The following is a 19,543-nucleotide window of genomic DNA, read 5'->3' as shown; positions in this document are numbered from 1 at the left end:
AATCGTGTTATTATGGTAAAAAGAGAAAGACTCTCCGCTTGGTGGCGCTATGTCATAATAGATTCTGACACGTTTAAGTGCACATTTCTGACCAGAAATCCTCTGAAAATAGGATGGATCCTGAACTGCAGGACAGGTTACATGACGATGGCAAGTATTTATTTGTCTAAGGCCTAATTTAGCTTTGCAATTACACATTTTGAAACAGATTCTATGATGGAAAACTTAGAAAACACCAAAATAAAATACTTTTTGGAAGCTCAGGGCTCAGTCGTGCAATTGGTGCAAGATATGTGAGCTGGTTCGGAGTAGACTGTGTCTGTGTGTAGTCGTAGAGAGAGTCAGTCTGTCAGCCAGCAGAAGAATCACCCGCCACAGTCCACTCACAAACACCCTGAACACTGACTCAACTCGAGTCAGTGTAAAATGTGCAATGTGACACCATTGATGGAGCTTTAAAAAATGCTAGTATACTTGGAAGGGAAGTAGCCCCACTTGTGTGGCCAAGGCTAGCTGAATCCTTGACCTTAGCCACACGTCCATACCATTTCCTCATCATCATGCAGCTAAGAAATGGGTGCTCTGTGTTTACGATCAACACATAAATTTTGTTAATTTATTATTCATGTTATTTTTTATCTTTAATATTTGTAATTGTTCTTTGATTTTTGTTTTTTATGTTAGTTTTAAAAAATATAGTTAGTTTTTATTTTATTTAGCTTTTGGCCCTTTTGGCCGCCCATTAATAATTCCCCACTCAGGAGCCTCAAACAATAGAAGATTTTAGATAGGCTAGTCGTTTTGGTAAAAAAACAAAAACTTGAAAAGAAGAATGTATTAATTACTGCAAACTCTGCCACTTACTGGTTGCCGAGAGGAAACAATCGCACTTCCCAATTGACATATTCCGCAATCGAATCCTGCTGTGACCTTTTTCCACAGTATGGACAATTTTCTAAAGCCCCCCCCCCCCCCAAAAAAAAAAAAAAAAAATAGTCATTGCACATGTTGAGTTTACTGAAAGAAAGCTGGTGTAAATGGTAGTGACAAAATGTTGATGCCAACAATTAATTTCATTTGTTAAGCCTCAAAAATATTTATAATCAAAATGGTTTTGAATTCAATTTAATGTTTAAAAGTTAACAACAACCGTCTTTGGTTGTTTTTGAAGTCTTTTAAAAATAAGTTACTTTTTTGTTCAACTAAAAAAAAAAGTATATTTATTCACACATGAAAAGGTAGAATTAATAAGCATTTTAAATAAGTTGGTTTAACACTAAAGTAGACGACAGGGCACGTTGAGAAGTGGTGTTTTAGCAGTTTTTACTGGACAGTATATGCCAGAGGCTAGTGTTAAAAGATAGCTCTTGGAGTTATCTCCGTCTTTCACAATCAAGTTAGTTTCTAAATTCTTTGAAATGATACTGTTGTTATATTATGAAATTTTAGGCATTGCATGGTGAGGTTGGTTTTCGGTAACACCATGTGTTTATCTACAGGCTGGGTAGATACTGTTAAATGACAAACTTTGACTTCTAAATCTGCACATCTTTATCTTTTCAGAAACCTTGCAAGAATTTCTTCAAGATGATTTCAACGTCCAACAACACACCAACAAGGTGATGCAGAGCATGGCAATAGCCGAGCAGCTCTCTAAGCTGGCCGAAGGAATCAGCCTGCTTGATAAAGAACTTCATGCTCAGGTAACTTTAAAGGCAGTGGACACTATTGTTTATTACTCAAAATAATTTTGCATAAAACCTTACTTGGTAACGAGTAATGGGGAGCTGTTGATTGTTTAAAATATTGTGAGAAACGGCTCCCTCTGAAGTAGTGTAATTTTTGAGAAAGAAGTACTTTTCATCAAATTTGATTTCGAGACCTCAGATTTAGAAATTGAGGTCTCGAAATCAAGCATCTGAAAGCACACAACTTCGTGTAACAAGGGTGTTTTTTCTTAATAATAATAATAATAATAATAATAATGATAATAATAATAATAATAATAATAATAATAATAATAATAATAATAATAATAATAATAATAATAATAATAATAATAATAATAATAATAATAATAATAATAATAATAATAATTAAAATTTATATTGCGCCCCTTACATACAAAATGATCAGAGGCGCAGAACACTTGTTCTGTTAATAATTCTTACATTATTATCTCGCAAGAATGACTCGAGAAGAATGTATTTTGAACAATGCCTGACTCATGTATGTTTCCATTAAACTCTGTAGGTGTCCGCACATCATGAGGACCTGCTTTCGCAGGCTACTGGTATCGAAACACTAGAGGGCGTGCTTCAAATGATGAACACGAGAATTGGCTCTCTCCAGGCTGCAGTAGAAAGGTAGAATCTTTTTTTACTTCTTTAAAAACCTCTTGCTGAAGTTGCTGACGTTTAGTTACGAAATTGGCTGAGTCTTGGGGCCTAAGAGATTGAGTGGTCTTATTTGACCAGCGAATGCTAAACTCGTAAAATTGAATTACTCCTTTTGACTGTTGAAAGCTGATTGAAGGGAACATGTGGCATGTCATGGCCAAGCGGGTATAAACCACCAGATTTAAACTCTGGTGTTTCTGATCAGCAGAGTTTGGGTTTTAGTCCCAGTCAAGACACCTGTGTCCTTTAGCGAGACACTTAATCATTGCTTCGTCCTGCGGATGGGACGTAAAGCCGTCGGTCCGTGTGTTGTATGATGCACGTATGCACTTATTGAAAACAGAAGGGGTTCGCCCCAGTGTTACTGGTTTGATTGGCAGCATTTTGTGCTGCAGCAACTTGTAAACCATTTCATGGTGCTTTGTAAAAGGAGTTGGTCTTATAAAGGAACATTACAGAATTGGTTTTTGCTAACAAAACAGTTCCTGGCAGTGTAAGCACTTAATATAATCTACCCTAAACATAAACTGACAAACCTGTCGAAGTTTGAGGCCAATCCGATCGGCCAACTGGGTCTCGAGAGAATAGTGAAAAACCGATTACAAATTTTGCATTGCATCAATGCCAAAACAAAAATGAATAAAATGCTCTCTGAGCGATAAACTCCAAACGCGAATTAGATAATTTATTTCTCATCAAATATGACATTTCAGACAGAAATATTTCAAGGTATGTTTTCTACTGTCATCATCATTAGACCGTGTAAGTTTGATGTAAATCTGTGATCTTCACGATTTTTGCTTCTTACCAATTCTGTAACCTTCCTTTAATTCAAACGTAGTTCCACTTACCTTGCACTTGCAGGAAATAATGTTAAGGGGCCTTTAACATCACTAAGTGATGGATAATCACACTATATAACAAGCCACTACTATTATATTAACATTCAACTGGTAGTTAAAATAAATGGATTTTTTTTTTAAATTGGCCACGAAAAATCTATAATAATGTTATCCAAAAAGACTTTTTAATGGACTCATGTTGCCAATTTGCCTATCTTTGTACAGAATTCAAAGTAAAATCATGGACCCTTACAACAAAATCGTTGCCAGAACGTCTCAGCTGAGGAGACTTCAGGTAAGTGTAATCAGAAAAAAAATGCGTGTACGCATTTGCAGTTTCCATTGTTTGTCATCAAAGATGGCGGTCAATGGCATCATGTGCAATGAAGTTTTTTTTTTCAACCTCAGGAAGCATGTGACTTACTACGAAGGATCATCCGCATTTTGTACTTGAGCAAGAGACTACAGAGTCAGTTACAAGGTGGAGCCAGGGAGATCACCAAAGCAGCTCAGAGTCTCAATGAGTTAGGTAACTAGACCATTCATAGCCTTGCTCTCAAGTCTCAAACTGTTAATTTGTGTAGATCTCAATGTGTGGGTTGTAATCTTTGTCTCGGTGTCAGTCAAAGATTGAAATTGTAAATATACAATTCGAGAAAGAGTGCCTGCAGTCAAGATGAACACAAGTTCAAAGCTGACTTCTCAAACTTTATTTTAGTCACAATTTGAATTTTCACAAAGGTCACTTTGTAAGGTAATGTGGTGTGTTACAATAAACCAACACAAATGTGTTATAAATTGGACTAATTTAAGAAATATTAGATTTTTTGTCAGACCAGGGACTGCGGCGACCCTACAGCTACCCAAAATAACCCCTGCTCCAGCCACACAACCCAGGAGAAGTAGACGGTTGATGCGTCAACATGCACCAGCCTACGACGATTGATGATGATGAAAAACTTAGGGCTCGAGATAAGACTAGTCTTAACTCTGTGTGAAATCCACCCCTGGTTTTTCTTTGTACGTCTCTCCGACACTTGCCCTCAATTGTTCCCTAGGAAAATTTGGTCACTTTCACTTTTTCTCGTTTAGATTTTCTGTATGACGGAGTAGACCTGAAAGGGATTGACGTGATTGAGCAGGATACATTATTCATCAGGAAAGCAAGGCGTGATGTAGAGAGACAGGCTCAGAAAATGCTTCATCAAGGAATGGAAACACAGGTACAACACGACGGAGTCACAGGAGTGGGGAAAGGGGGGTACGGAGGGTTCACAATGCACCCCTGAAAGCAAATCGTTTAATTCCAGCTCTTACACAATACTCGGCATCAGGTCTTAAAGGCAGTGGACACTATTGGCAATTACTCAACTAAATTATTGCCATAAAACCTTTCTTGGTGACAAGTAATGGGGAGAGGTTGATGGTATAAAACATAGTGAGAAACGGCTCCCTCTGAAGTGCCATAGTTTTTCGAGAAAGAAGTAATTTTTCACGAATTTGATTTCGAGACCTCTGATTTAGAACTTGAGGTCTCGAAATCAACCATCTAAACGCACACAACTTTGTGTTACATGGGTTATTTTTATTTCATTATTATCTCGCAACTTCGATGACCAATTGAGCTCAAATTTTCACAGGTTTGTTATTTTATGCATATGTTGAGATACACCAACTGTGAAGGCTAGTCTTTGACAATTACCAATAGTGTCCACTGCCTTTAAACCCTCCCCAAAATTATCAAATGATCGTGGCAGTCGCAAGCGGCTTGAACTGCAGTGTTATACAGGTGTTGCATTACAAATAAATTAGTACAAAGACGAGGAGTGACCGCGAAAGGCGAGGCCCTGTCTGAAATACCAACCCCAGGGCTACTAAATAGAAAACGCATGCCAAGATTTGATTGGCTGAACACATGACTTATGACCCAATACAATAAGCTAATGAATAAAAATGCAAAAAGGGATTTAAAAAACATACTCCTGGTAATAATATGCAAATAAGATTATGCTTATGCAGGACATGTGAAAATGTGACCCGCTACGTGAAAATGAGTCAGATGGCTCAATGCATTATAAAGTTGTGGATAGTTTAATGTGGGAAAAAAAAAGGAAAAAAAAACTTTACTTTTTAAGATCTGTATTTGCATGGTTAACCTTTAGAACACTTACTTTTAGGCAAAAAAGCTATGAATACAACAATTTTGTGATCATACTTACGTCTAATTTGTATCCTTTTGCGCGAAATGATAGTTTAAAACATCACTTTACTTGTAATTCGTTTTTCAGAAAAAATGATGTATTGGCTAATTTCAAACGGGAGTAACTCAGCAACGCGACACACCCCAAAGCTTAGACATATACCAAATTACTGCTGCTGGTGTGGTCTTTCCAGCCATGCATACAACTCAATTCTTGAAATTGTCAACATCTGACTCATTTTCACGAAGCGGTCACAAATAAGATACGTGACGGAATACATTAAATTTTATCGGCGGAGATATCAGCACTTCTTGAGTCTGATATCTTGCAATCTTATTATCACATCCTTTACAGAATCAGACCCAGGTAGCGACCTCTCTGCAGGTGTTCCACAATCTGGGCTGCCTCCACGAGACGGTGAATCAAATCGTCGTCGAGAGCCAAGACACCGTCAAGAAGAATGTCCAGGATGCGTTGGCCGTCCAGACACCGAACCAGCCGCAGTTCCAACCAGGGAGAGGTTTGTAAACCCTTGAAAGACACTGGACATGCTGGACACCTTCGGTGTTTGTCAAAGACCAGTCTTCTCACTTGGTGTATAAAAAGCATACAAAGTTACTTGGTAACAAGTAATGGGGAGCTGTTGATAATATAGAACATTGTGAGAAACAGCTACCTCTGAAGTAGCGTAGTTTTCGAGAAAGAAGTAATTTTCCACTAAAATATTTGAATTTGATTTCGAGACCTCAGAATTAGATTTTGAGGTCCCAAAATCAAGCATCTGAAAGCACACGTGTGACAAGGGTGTTTTTTCTTCCACTATTATCTCACAACTTCAATGACCAATCGAGTTCACATTTTTCACAGGTTTGTTATTTGATGCATACATGTATGTTGAGATATACCAAGTGAGAAGACTGGTCTAATACAATTACCGAAGGTGTCCAGTGTCTTTAAGTGAATTATATTGAATTGTCAAACAGTAGACTCGATGTGAGATTTTATTTTGAGGCAATGTTTTTGGAGCGGAATGCAAAGTGCTGTGCTCATGCGATTAGACAGGGAGGTCTACACGACGCATTTATAGATGGTCTGCCTATGGGTACATGTACAAGTCATGACAGAGGTCGCCCTTACACATGTTACATGTATACAAGCTACGTGGGTAGGAAAATGTGAAGAAAACTCTAGCGGAAATGTAAATAGCGCCCTTTTGACAGCCTATGTGAAAAAGTCTATAGTGGAAATGTAAATAGCGCCCTCTGTTGACAGCCTAAATCCACATGATTCCAATCACTTTATAAATTGCCTTGTACTTCATCAAAGTTCTCCAATAATTCCACGAAAATCACCTTAAATCACAGATTAATCGTCATCCATCAACCAGTTAATTCCAGCCCCGTGCGTGCAGTATAAAAAACCACAGGTAAAGCTCACAAAGCTCTTTGGTATGATTAAAGACAATTCAAAGTAGTTCACCACCGGTCTGGCTGTCACATTTTTTCAGACAATGTGACGGAGATCTGAGAAGAGCATCGATTGAAAGAGAACGGGTGATGGCGGTGACTTTAGGATTGCGCCCACATTACAGTTTGACGATGAGGCGGCCATAGATGTAAATCTGTGCCGAATGATGATAATTTTTCTTCTGATTTTTTTAGGTGGACCGGGCAGGGCGTCCATGCCAATGACGGGTAACACGGCAACATTTAGAGCTACTCTCTGGACCAACTTGTCTAAATTGATGGACCAGATATATGCTACATGTGGACAGGTAAAAAAGCAGAGTACATTTACATTAAAGGAAGGTTACAGAATTGGTAAGAAACAAAAATCGTAAAGATCACAGATTTACATAAAACTTACACGGTCTAATGATGAGGATAGTAGAAAACATCCCTTGAAATAAATCTGTCTGAAATGTCATTTGATGAGAAATAAATAATCTTATTTCGCGTTTGGAGTTTATCGCTCAGTGAGCATTTTATTCGTTTCTGTTTTGGCATCGATGCAATGCAAAATTTGCAATCGGTTTTTTTATTTTTCTCTCACGTTTAGGGTGGATTACATAAAGTGCTTACACTGCCAGCAACTGTTGTGTTAGCAAAAAACAATTCTGTAATGTTCCTTTTAGCATTCGCTGTGATTGTAGTTTATACAATTGTATTTCTCCTACATGTACCAGTCGTAGACAGGAGGATTGCAGTAAGCTATAGATTAACTTGAAGGAAAAAAAAATACATTTCAAATGTAGAATTTGAAGAATTTTTTGTTTATAACAAACAGAATGTTTTGTATGTTTTTACTCCACTCTTAAAAGTGTCTTATTAGCCTGTGCCATCAACAGGCAACAACATACGAAGTGTCGTGGCCGAGTGTTGTGTAACGCATGTAAAAGAACCCAGTGCACTTATCGAAAAGAGAGGGGTTCGCCTCGGTGTTCCTGGTTGTGGCTGCTGTATGCGTCGTAGCACCTTGTAAACCCCTAAATAATTGGTTCTCAAAATTTATCAAGTCTGCAATTACCTATCTTTCTGAAAGTTTGTAGATACGTGCGCTATATAAGACTTTGATATTATTATATTATCTTATTTATAGACGGTTCCCACTGTATGTAAAGGCTGCCATCTTTATATAGAATACACAACTGTGCACTAGTGCCTAAATACTGTAGTAAATACGCAAGTTCGATCAAGTTCCTCGCTTGATTGGTCAGTGAATTACTTGGCTGCATAGAAAACAAAGAACTCCTAAATGCCCAAAGCCAAAGTTACCTGTTAAGATGCATCTACATGTATTGACTATAGTGTAACCTTTGGAGGGGGGCATATGGCCCCTCGGGTGCCCCCCCTCCCCCCCCCCCCCCCCAATATGAGATCTGGACTTTTGAGATAAGAAATTACCAGAGGAATATCTTACATTTTAGAAGCTTATATGTGATCGTTTCCATAATGTGTAATTAAAACCTTCTTTACATTTTACACGGTGACAATGTATTTTGTTGTTTAACACTCACATCAGATTGTCTTGTAAAAAATAGTAAATAGCACAACAAGAGCATTGAAGTTGGAATTTTTGAAGACAAGTAATAATATTAATAATAATATCAAAGGCTTATATTCATGTAGCTCACGTATCTATTGTACTCAAGGCGCTGAGAATATGCAAACTTTCCGAAGAAAAGTTTACTTGCAGCGATGAATTCTGAGACCCAATCATTCAGCACCTGGGTTTACAAGGTGCTACAGTGCATACAGCAGCCACAGCCAGGAACATCGGGGCGAACCCTTTTCGATAAGTGCGCTGGGTTCTTTTACATGCGTTACACAAGACATAAGACCAACGGCTTTACGTCTCATCCGAAGGACGAAGCAATGGTTAAGTGTCTTGCTTTAAAAGGACACAAGTGTCACGGTTGGGATTCCAACCCACACTCTGCTGGTCAGAAACACCAGAGTTTGATTTTGGTGATCTTAACCGCTCGGTCATGACACTTCTGCAATGCAAACAGAGGTTTGTACAAAGGTGGTTAGTTAGGCGCTCTGATTGTTATATTAACTTGTTCCAGGTTCAACACCTGCAGAAGGTTTTATCCAAGAAACGGGATCCAGTCACTCATGTTTGCTTCATGGAGGAACTTCAAAAGGTAAGTACCGATGATCGTATGACTTCTTAAAAAAATAAAAGTAGGATTTGAAACTTTGCATGGTGGAAATACGATATCGAAAGGTTTGCAGTATCACCATGTAATGACTATTGTATCTCTAATGAGTTGGGGGTGGTTCTGAAAAGAACCGTTGGTTTCAGCTCTACGTTTCGATCAGTATGCTCTGATCGTCTTCTGGAGAAAGCTGGACTCTGATGCTGCATGTTGCTTAAGTACTGTGGTAGCGGATTAGCTTGGTGATGCACGAAGGCGGGAAATAGAGGCGGGAAATGGAGCTCGATGATGCGTGGTGAATCCTGCTTTGGAGCCTTAGGGTGGTGTGTGGGGGGTGTGTGTGCTCACTGAACTGTTGTTTAAAAAAATATAAGTTGAGCTCAAGATGAGTAAGGTGTAGGACTAGAATTTAGAATTTGGACAGTCAGGTTGGTAAAGGAGTATCTTTCCTCGCCTTTCACCTTTTAGGACCCTGGTTCGAATCATGCTAGGGGCACTATGTGGATTGGGTTTTCAGTCCCTACCTGACTGTGTGGGTTTTCCCTGGAACAACACGGAATAAGTCTCTGGGGTTTTCCTTCCACATCTAAAACTGAAACTTCCTTCCTTGTCTTCTCTCCATGGGGGTTCTTGGCTAGTACAAGACAGTCCTTGGCTTCACAACCAGTATGAAATAAAATGGAAAGAACTTGAAGAAAACTACTATTTAGAAATCACACTTTACAACTTTTTTAAATAAACCCCTTACATACAATTTCACAACCTGAAACAGCGCCCTCACTGGGTGTCAATGGAAGACCTAGTTGTGCGTATTGCATAAATACTCGCATGTGTCCGTTGTTGCGATGGCAGCGTCTGTAAGGCGGCGATTGATTGTGAATATTTGTTTGTTTTCCTTCAGGAAGGGCAAACAGATATCATGATGTCATTTTGGAAGTGTCTGACGGACACGCTGAAGGGAGAGTTTGCTGAAATAGCCAATGGTAACGTCTTTCAATTTCCTTCAATTTATTTATTTTAAATTTTTAGATATATCCATATAATTTATTCCTGGGGGGTTGTGTGCTTTGTGATGTGCTTGTTTCCAGTTTTTTATTTTTGCCCCAAAATTTTAACTATATTTTTTAGTACCGTAATAGATGTTCAACTTAATGGATGATAAAAACTATGCATTTCGTTGAGAATTGATTTAAATTACTAATTTTTTATTTATTTTTCTTGATTGTCAGATTCCATTTTTCTATTTTGCTGCCTTTGTATATTTTCTTAACTTAATTCGAGTGTTCACGATTTGTTTGTTCTTTTTACTTTTTATGTCAATATCTCTAATGTATTTTAATATTTTGATGTTTGTACAAATTACGTAATTCAGCCTACTGGCTGTGAAAATGATTTTTATTTTATTTAACCATTTCAAACCAAATCAAATAAAAAAATTAAAAATTCTGATTTTACTCAACACAGCCTCAACGTTTATAAGGCAAGCCTTTGAGGGTGAATATCCAAAACTCCTGCGTCTTTTCAATGAGTTGTGGAAGCGCCTTCAGCAGTTCAGCCTGGCGGCGCCCTCAGCCAGCGGGGATGCTTCGTTCCTGGCCTCGGCAAAGGCCCACACCTTCTCAGAGGTTGAGAGCGAAGGATACAGGTGGGTGCTACGGAACTATATGATTGTTTTTATTTTAATTGTTTGCATTTAATTTTCTTGTTCAGTCTTCTGGTGTATGTTTATTCCCTTGCATTAAAGGAACATTACAGAATCGGTTTTGCTGACAAAACAGTTGATGGCAGTGTAAGCACATTGTGTAATCCACCATATACATAAACTGACAAACTTGTAGAAGTTTGAGATCATTCTGCCATGTGGGTCATAAAAGAATAGTGAAAAACGATCACAGATTTTGCATTGCAACGATGCCAAAACAAAAATGAATAAAATGCTCACTGAGCGATAAATTCCAAACGAGAAATTAGATTATTTATTTCTCATCAAATATGAAATGACAGATGTATTTCAAGGGATGTTTTCTTCTATCATCATCATTAGACCGTGTAAGTTTTATGTAAATCTGTGATCTTCATGATTGTTTTTCCTTGCCAATTCTGTAACGTTCCTTAATTTTAATTTTTTTTTCTTGTAATTTACATTGTTTTCCTTCAATTTTGTTGTGTGTGATTAGTTCAGAGAAGGCTTTGAAGGAGTCGTTATCGACCTTTGAGAATGCGTACTTGACGAGGTCGTTGTCTCGTCTCTTCGATCCGATCAATCTGGTGTTCCCGAGCGGAGCCTCTAGCCCACCGTCAGACGATGAAGTTGAGAGCATCGTCAAATCAATATCCAGGTATAAATTAAAAGGGGAAAGTACATTGTACACTATTGGTAAAAAGTCTTTACAACAAAATATAAGGGTTATGTGGTGGTTTTCATCGCACATGTTATGTCAATACTCAATTTCTTTTCCGAATAAACATTAGTTTTAGCAGTTTAGAGCAACTATCAAAAGTTTTCAAGGCTGAGCTCCGCTCCCATTTTTGTTTTTACTTTGATTTTTTCTGTTTTTTTTTTTTAATTGTTCCACTCAAAGGCCCGAGTTGAAGTCGATTAATTAAAATAAATTTGTAAAATAGAAGTCACTTCCCCGTGTGTTTTTAGGATGAAACTGAAAGTTCATATTTTGTATACTTTATCAAGACTTTTGTCAGCTTTTTGCTCTTTCATGGTCTCATTGGTGCATATTTATTAATTTATTTTATGACTGTTTTTTTTTATTTTGTATTTATTATGTAATAATATGCTTGTCATTATATTGGTAATTTCTGTAAATTTTAAAACTGAATTGATATTTTTTCAAGTTCTCGCTTTTGATCCTTGTTTACAAAGAGTTATTTAATGTTAGTGTTTTTGCATTGACTTGGGCGCCTTCAAAGGCAGTTTTTTAGAGCTAGGAAAGTTTTATCATCATAGTTGTTATTTGCCATGTCACACTTACCTCCATTACTGTTTATTCCTTAACAATTATTACAAAATGTTAGTTTCTTTTTAGAACAATTGCCACAAAGGGCTACTGTTTGTTCTAGATTTATGTTCATCACCCAACGTTGAGTATTTTTTTTTTTTTTAATATATATATAGTGAGTTGAACGTGGCAAGCGTCGACGTTGGATTGAGTTTATTAGTTGCACGTAACGTGGCCAAAACAGTGAAGCTGTACTCTGCAAAGTGCGAACAACTGGTAAATATGGGTTTATTAAATTCAACAGAATCCCAAATTCGGAAAGCGTGGTTGTCAGAATCATCCCTCGTCTCTTTGATCCGATCAATCTTGTTTTCCCACGTGGTACCTCAAGCCCTCTATAAAGCGTTCCAAGCATACCAGACTCAAAACTCTGTTGTGTCTGATCAGGCTTGAGTTGTACACTGGACCACAGTCCTGAGGCCACTAGTTTTGTTGTTGGGGCACTAAACCATTGACCCGACAAGCCTTGCGGTCGTGCGGTGTGTCGTGGCCGAGCGGATTAAAGCACCGGACTTGAGCTCTGGTGTTTCTGATCATTAGACAGGAATGAGATTGTTCAGACTTTTTTTGATCTGAATTCTGACTTTTTATGTCGGCCTGGTGAAGAAAATCGGACAATATTTGTTTCCACAAATAAAGAAATCCTGCTCACTGGTCTACTTCTCTAGTGCTATGGATACTGTTCCCAAAAGCTCATTGTAATCTATAACCACAGGGGTTACCAAACGGTAGAAATGGCATCTTTTCAACATACCTTTGAATTTGTATCCTAGTTTCAGACCTTTTTGTTAGTAATGACTCTCACCCCTGATTAGAGTGTGGGTTCGAGTCCTGGTCATGACACTTGTGTCCTTCAGTGAAACACTTGGCAATTAATGCTCTGTCCTTCGGCTATGTTGGACGGGATGAAAAGCAATAAGTCCTGTGTGTTTTGTTATGTACTGAACCCAAACGAAAGCTTAACAAGCGCTTTAAGATTGTAGTTTTTAAGTTATAACTGTTTATCCAAGTCCAATTTATGAAGTCCAATTTGACATGTTTTTTTGCTAAAAATAGCCAAAAGCTTGTTTAAAAAGAAAAGTTTTAAAGACAGTGGACACTATTGGTAATTATTAAAGACTAGTCTTCACAGTTGGTGTATCTCAACATATGCATAAAATAAAAAACCTGTGAAAATTTGAGCTCAATCGGTCGTCGAAGTTGCGAGATAATAATGAAAGAAATGTGCTTTCTGGTGCTTGATTTTGAGACCTCAAATTCTAAACTTGAGGTCTTGATATCAAAATCGTGGAAAATTACTTCTTTCTCGATAACTACGTCACTTCAGAGGGAGCTGTTTTTTACAATGTTTTATACTATCAACCTCTCCCCATTACTCTTAATCAAGAACGGTTTTATGATGATAATTATTTTTAGTAATTACCAATAGTGTTAAAAACTTAAAGAGACTGTATTAATTGAATGGCTGATGGTAAACCAGTCCAAAGTGTCGGTGCAGCTGGAGTAACTTACTTTACAAATCCTTTCTCACCCTCAGCTCTCCACGGACGGTGACGCCACCCAGGTCATAGCGTCGCCGACGTCCGGTCAGATGCGCAACGTCGCGTTGGTGAACTCACTATTCCACTTCCATCAGGCGGTGTGCAAGGTTGTGGACAGCATGAGTAACTTCCCCGGTCAAGCGGTCCAAGTTGTGCAGCTTGCTCTCCAGGTACTTATAGTATTTGATTTCATTTCATTTCAAGTGGAAAGTTGTTTACTTAAAAGACACTGGACACTTTTGGTAATTTTCAAAGACCAGTCTTCTCACCTGGTGTATCTCAGCATACATGTATGCACAAGTTGTGTGCTTTTAGATGCATGATTTCAAGACCTCAAAGTCTAATACGTTACTTCAGAGGGAGCTGTTTCTCCCAATGTTGTATACTATCAACAGCTCTCCATTACTCGTTACCAAGTAAGTTTTTTATGCTGATAATTATTTTGAGTAATTACCAATAAGCCTTTAACGTCTATTAAATTGTTGCAGCACCTGCTGCTAAAACATATAATAGGATTTGAACTGCTTCTAAGAAATGTGCTCTAGAATGGCATAGGTCTTTGGTTCATATCCCACCTGAGTGATATGCCTGCAGATTTTTTTCAAAGGATTCGGCAAAATGCTACAATGTATACAGTGCGTTTCAAAATTGGTGCATGGGTAATATAAACATTAACATTCTTCATTCCCGATGCAAAATAACACAGTATCTGTATCTACAAAGGTATCTTTTGTAAATGGTGTTTGAAGCTTTGCATGGTGTGGAGAATAAGAGTAACTATAAATATAAATATGAATAGTAAACGTGCGGGTACAACCATGGGTAAAATCTCTTTTAAAGGAGTGATGGCTTTGAGAAGAGCTGGTTTCAGTATACTCTGCTCGTATCTTTTGTGCTGCAATGTTAATCAGTTTTCAGGGTCCATTGGTTTTCATTACTGGAAAAAAAGAGAAACTTACAACAATTCTACCACTTTTGTTTGTCTATAGGATGTAGTAGCGTTAATGAGCAACGCCATCAAGCCGATATTGAGCTCCATCTTTGATTCCATCGATGCCATAATTCTAACCATGCACAATGAAGACTTTAAGGGGTGAGTCTTGTCTTAAAGACAGTGGACACTGTTGGTAATTGTCAAAGACCAGTCTTCTCACTTGGTGTATCTCAACATGTATGCACAAAATAGCAAACCTGTGAAAATTTGAGCTCACTTGGTCGTATACATAATGCATAATACATAATACAAAAACCAATGTGTTTTACACTAGTGCCCTGGTCATTAGGCCAATAACCTTCCTTTTTTATTGTTCTCAGCTCCCTGGGGAGTATACAACCCTGGGCAACTGTAGCGCTCCAAACATTTTTGTGCATTTTCTGAAAATAGGCAGTGAATTTGAGGTGCATATGGTGATGGGAAGATGGTTCCACAGTCCTGGGGCGGCTAAAGAAAATGATTTATATGCAGCGGAATTTGGAAAGATTTGCTGCTTGGTTTATTTTCAGCAAGAGAGGTTTCGCCTGATGCCGAGCGAAGTCCAGCTCTAGGTTGAATGTGAAAAGAAAAACAAGGTGCAAGATATGCTGGTGCAAGTCCATTTAAAGCATTTATACACATGCACCAATATTTTGAATTGAATGCACTCTTTCACCGGGAGCCAATGTAGCTCTGTGAGAAACAAAGTTGCATGATCATGTTTAGATGCACAAAGTATTAGTTTGGTAGCCCAAATCTATTAATTTGAGTTGTGTTTGCTCCAAGTAAACTTGAAATTTGATGCTCTTAGACACTCGGCCATGACACCCTACAAATCCTAACCTCCTCATTTGTAATGTTCTTGATTTCAGAGGTCCAGTAAGTGGAGCAGGTAAAGACGCCGTTGATTCACCCTGCTCGCTGTACATGAGAGAGCTACAAGGTTTCATTGCGAGGGCACAGACTGACTACCTGTTATCCTTTAGATGTGCAGACTTCATCATTGACAGGTGAGAGAGTAGTTATACATTGTAAATAGCTTTTTAATTTAAAGACGCTGGACACTATTGGTAAATTTCAAAGACCAGTCTTCTCATTTGGTGTATCTCAACATATGCAAAAAATAACAAACCTGTGAAACTCTGAGCTCAATTGGTCGGCGAGATAATAATGAAAGAAAAAAACACCCTTGTCACACGAAGTTGTTACTTCTTGCTCGAAAACTACGTTACTCACAATGTTTTATACCATCAACCTCTCCCCATTACTTGTTACCAAGTAAGGTTTTATGCTAATAATTATTTTGAGTAATAACCAATAGTGTCCAATAGAAACCTAAGTTTCTCTTCGTAAAGAGAAGGGGTTTGCCGCAGTATTCCTAGCTGGATTGGCAGCATATTGCTCCACAGGACCTTGAAAACCATTACATGGGGCTACGTAAAGGAAAAAGATCTCATACTTCAAAAACGTAGCCCCACATACCTTGCAGGAAAACCTTTAACAGTTTGAGCACCATCAGCGTCACTAAGTGCTGTATAGGAAGACACTCTTACTATTTTCTTTTCATTAAAGGAACACGTTGCCTTGGATCGGTTGAGTTGGTCTTCGAAAAGCGTTTTAACCATTTTTTTATAAAAATGCATATGGTTGGAAAGATGTTTAAAAAGTAGAATACAATGATCCACACAAATTTACCTCGAAATTGCGTGGTTTTCCTTTTATTGTGCAAACTAACACGGTCGGCCACTTATGGGAGTCAAAAATTTGACTCCCATAAATGGCCGACCGTTTTAGTCGACGAGGTAAAGGGAAAACCGTGCAATTTGGAGGCATGTATGTGTGGATCATTGTAGTCTACTTTTACAACATCTTTCTACCCCATATGCATTTTATAACAAACGGTTACAGACGCTTTTCAAAGACCAATCCAAGGCAACGTGTTCCTGTAAACAAACAAAACAATGTTGTAAACTGTTTTTATTTATTCTTGTTTGTTTATTTAAACAGTGTACACCCAATGGCTTGTGAAGCAATTGAGTTGTTTGTCCGTCACGCCAGCCTCATTCGCCCACTTGGGGAGGGAGGGAAGATGCGACTTGCAGCTGATTTCGCACAAGTGAGTCTCCATTTTTATATCTCTCCTTCACTACTTATCTATTTACTTTTGTCGTCTTTAGTTAGCCTAGTACTTTAATTCTTTGTATTTTGTCGTCAACATTTTGTGATGTCATTGTTCGTCTAGTCTGTCTTGTCCTTGTTTTGTGATTCGCTGTTTGTTTTGTTTGTTTGTCTGTTTGTAGGCTGTTTTCTACAAGCCTCGGCTTACTCTAACAGCCTTATGCTCTTGCTCCTCTCTTGTACATTGTCAATTCCTGGTTGTTTATTTATTATTTGCTTTCACAAAATATTGATTTTGTATACTTGCATGTATATGTTACCTTTCTTTTTTTCTCTTTTGAGTGGAGCTCTAAGACTCTGTTTATTCATCACCAGTGAAAACAAAGTACAAACATCTTCAATGGAACATTAACACATACTGTTAGATCAATACATTAAGTATACACGAGGCTAGTTAAAAGACAATGAACAAAGGTGATATTACCTTTCTATGTACTGATAAATTCTCATATTGAATTATTAACATCATATTGGATTGGATTGAATTGAATATCCCATGTTGAATATTTTGGTTCTAAGCTCTCTTCATAATTGCTTTATCACTAGAATTACTTCAAGGCCTTAACATGGACACTCCTACGATTGTTTTTATTGTATCTGTATCAAGAAGTAAACGCCAAGAGAAAATGGCTAGGTAGATTCTGAAAATTCTGTTAACCTTTTAAAAAAAAAATTATTTTTTAATCACAATTGTATGTCAATTGCAATTTTTCGTCTTTCTGTAGTGTATTTTTTTTTCTCTGTTTTTTTCTTCATAAATACCTCAGACAGTTTCGCTATTCCTATTGGTGGAGAGCGCGTCACCTGGCGGGGTTTAATTGGTTGATATTGACCAGCTGGAGCTGTTTATAACCGGTTGTTTTCGGGTTCGTTAGATGCATATCCGAAAACTGTCTCAGTCATAAAAATGCAACAGAGCTCAAGGAAGTCTGAAAAGGGATCAGTTTAGTTTCATACCTTATTAGGCATTTGAAACAAAAAGGCATTTATGAATGGGAATTTCGACGGGGGCCTTTATCACACGGCCACAACCCTGCCGGTTTTAAACGGCAGCTTAAGAGCTCGTCGCTATACTTTTATTCCCTTATTGTTATTAGGACTACTGTGGTTGTTTTTTGTCAGAGTTGTTTTGTGATTTTATAATTATTTGTTTTTTAGCCCCTAAATGTTTTACTATTTTAAATATGATACTGTCACAAATTTGTTGCATGTGTTTAAATGTTCTTAAAAACAACTATTTGATATTTCATTTCGTTTAATGTAATACTGTACGTAATATTTTTACCAACTGTTATTTTGCAAAACTGTACAATTCGGCTTTCAGCAGCTGCTTTAATTAACCATGAATAGTAATAATAAGAATAATAAATCAATGGTTCTTTTTTCTTCCAGATGGAGTTGGCAGTCACCCCGATGTGTCGACGCGTATCCGATCTCGGCCGACCCTACAAGCTCCTGAGAGCTTTCCGTCCTCTGTTGTTCCAGACATCGGAGCACATCTCATCGAGCCCAGCCCTCGGAGAGATCATCCCATACTCCACCGCTCTGCACTTTCTGTTTGCCAGAGCTCCGGCTGAGCTGATGTCACCTCATGAGGTCAGAGGTCAAAATTGGTATTCTTGTGGGTTTAAGGCATTTTCAGGAATTGTTTACATAGATATCCCGATATCCCTTCCAAAATGTTGTTTTATTTGTTGGTATTTACAGACGAAATCACCAACATCTAAAAGGGTCACTTCCCAACGATACATGTAGAAATATAAATACAGGTAGAAATACAAACTCACTCATGTGTGTATATGCCTGCAACCATGGACATCCTCTTGTCCCTCTCTAACTTCTTTTGCAACAGCTTCCATTGGTTTTGTACACGTTTCCCAATTGTGGACCTTTCTCGAACCATGGACTCAATATTGTCCTCTATTGTTTTAGGTCCCAGGTTTAAATGTAATAAAAACGCTTCCACATTATTACCCCTGGTCACCTTCATTCCTTAAAGGAACACGTTGCCTTGGATCGGTCGAGTTGGTCTTTTAAAACCGTTTGTTATAAAATCGTTATGGTTAGAAAGATGTTGTAAAAGTAGAATACAATGATCTACACAAATATGCATCAAAATTGTGTGGTTTTCGTTTTACCTCGTCGACAAACACGGTCGGCCATTTATGGGAGTCAAAACTTTGACTCCCATAAATGGCAGACCGTGTTTGTTCGCAACGTAAAATGAAAACCGTGCAATTTTGAGTGATACTTGTGTGGATCATTATATTCTACTTTTAAAACATCTTTCTAACCATATGCATTTCATAACAAACGGTTTCAAAACGCTTTTCATGGACCAACTCGTCCGATCCAAGGCAACGTGTTCCTTTAAACCATCTCAGCTCCCTGGGGAGTATACAGCCAATGCTGCCATGTATTGACTTGTTCAATTCTGCCATTTACGCATGACACATTTTTACTTGTTTGGTTTTTTTTATCGCAGGTGGCTGGTTGGTCAACGACACGGTATTCGCAATGGCTGAGTGACCACTGCTCAGAAAAAGAGAGACTCGCTTTAATCAGGTGAGTTTAAGCCACACTTGAGATTCAAACAGCGCCCTCATGGGGGCTTAGAATAGTGGTAGGCACTGGTAGGCAAGATACTCTTCAATTTTGATGACCTTGGGAAAAGTGTTTTTTTTTTACTTCTCCAATCGCCACTGTACCTTGTAAACCCTTATAAGGTGCTACA

At 38.0% G+C, this 19,543-nt stretch overlaps 1 protein-coding gene across 1 annotated transcript in view; it reads left to right on the top strand.

Annotated features, from left to right (window-relative positions):
* The first annotated feature begins 59 nt into the window (after positions 1–59).
* Positions 60–19,543, top strand: part of LOC139954222 (conserved oligomeric Golgi complex subunit 5-like) — a 26,549-nt gene continuing 7,065 nt past the window's right edge. The window contains exons 1-19 of the mRNA XM_071953943.1: positions 60–150; positions 1,564–1,703; positions 2,254–2,366; positions 3,467–3,536; positions 3,650–3,770; positions 4,334–4,464; positions 5,797–5,962; positions 7,104–7,216; positions 9,011–9,088; positions 10,005–10,086; positions 10,568–10,748; positions 11,281–11,442; positions 12,234–12,333; positions 13,655–13,828; positions 14,648–14,751; positions 15,504–15,641; positions 16,639–16,747; positions 18,202–18,405; positions 19,295–19,374. Coding sequence (XP_071810044.1) covers positions 114–150; positions 1,564–1,703; positions 2,254–2,366; positions 3,467–3,536; positions 3,650–3,770; positions 4,334–4,464; positions 5,797–5,962; positions 7,104–7,216; positions 9,011–9,088; positions 10,005–10,086; positions 10,568–10,748; positions 11,281–11,442; positions 12,234–12,333; positions 13,655–13,828; positions 14,648–14,751; positions 15,504–15,641; positions 16,639–16,747; positions 18,202–18,405; positions 19,295–19,374 — 2,303 coding nt within the window. The 5' untranslated portion in view covers positions 60–113. The remainder of the gene's footprint in view (positions 151–1,563; positions 1,704–2,253; positions 2,367–3,466; positions 3,537–3,649; positions 3,771–4,333; positions 4,465–5,796; positions 5,963–7,103; positions 7,217–9,010; positions 9,089–10,004; positions 10,087–10,567; positions 10,749–11,280; positions 11,443–12,233; positions 12,334–13,654; positions 13,829–14,647; positions 14,752–15,503; positions 15,642–16,638; positions 16,748–18,201; positions 18,406–19,294; positions 19,375–19,543) is intronic.

Source organism: Asterias amurensis, chromosome 2 (genome assembly GCF_032118995.1).
Source record: "Asterias amurensis chromosome 2, ASM3211899v1".
NCBI lineage: Eukaryota > Metazoa > Echinodermata > Asteroidea > Forcipulatida > Asteriidae > Asterias > Asterias amurensis.
The sequence above is the reverse complement of the archived record's forward strand: the minus strand, read 5'-3'. Positions and strand labels throughout refer to the sequence as shown.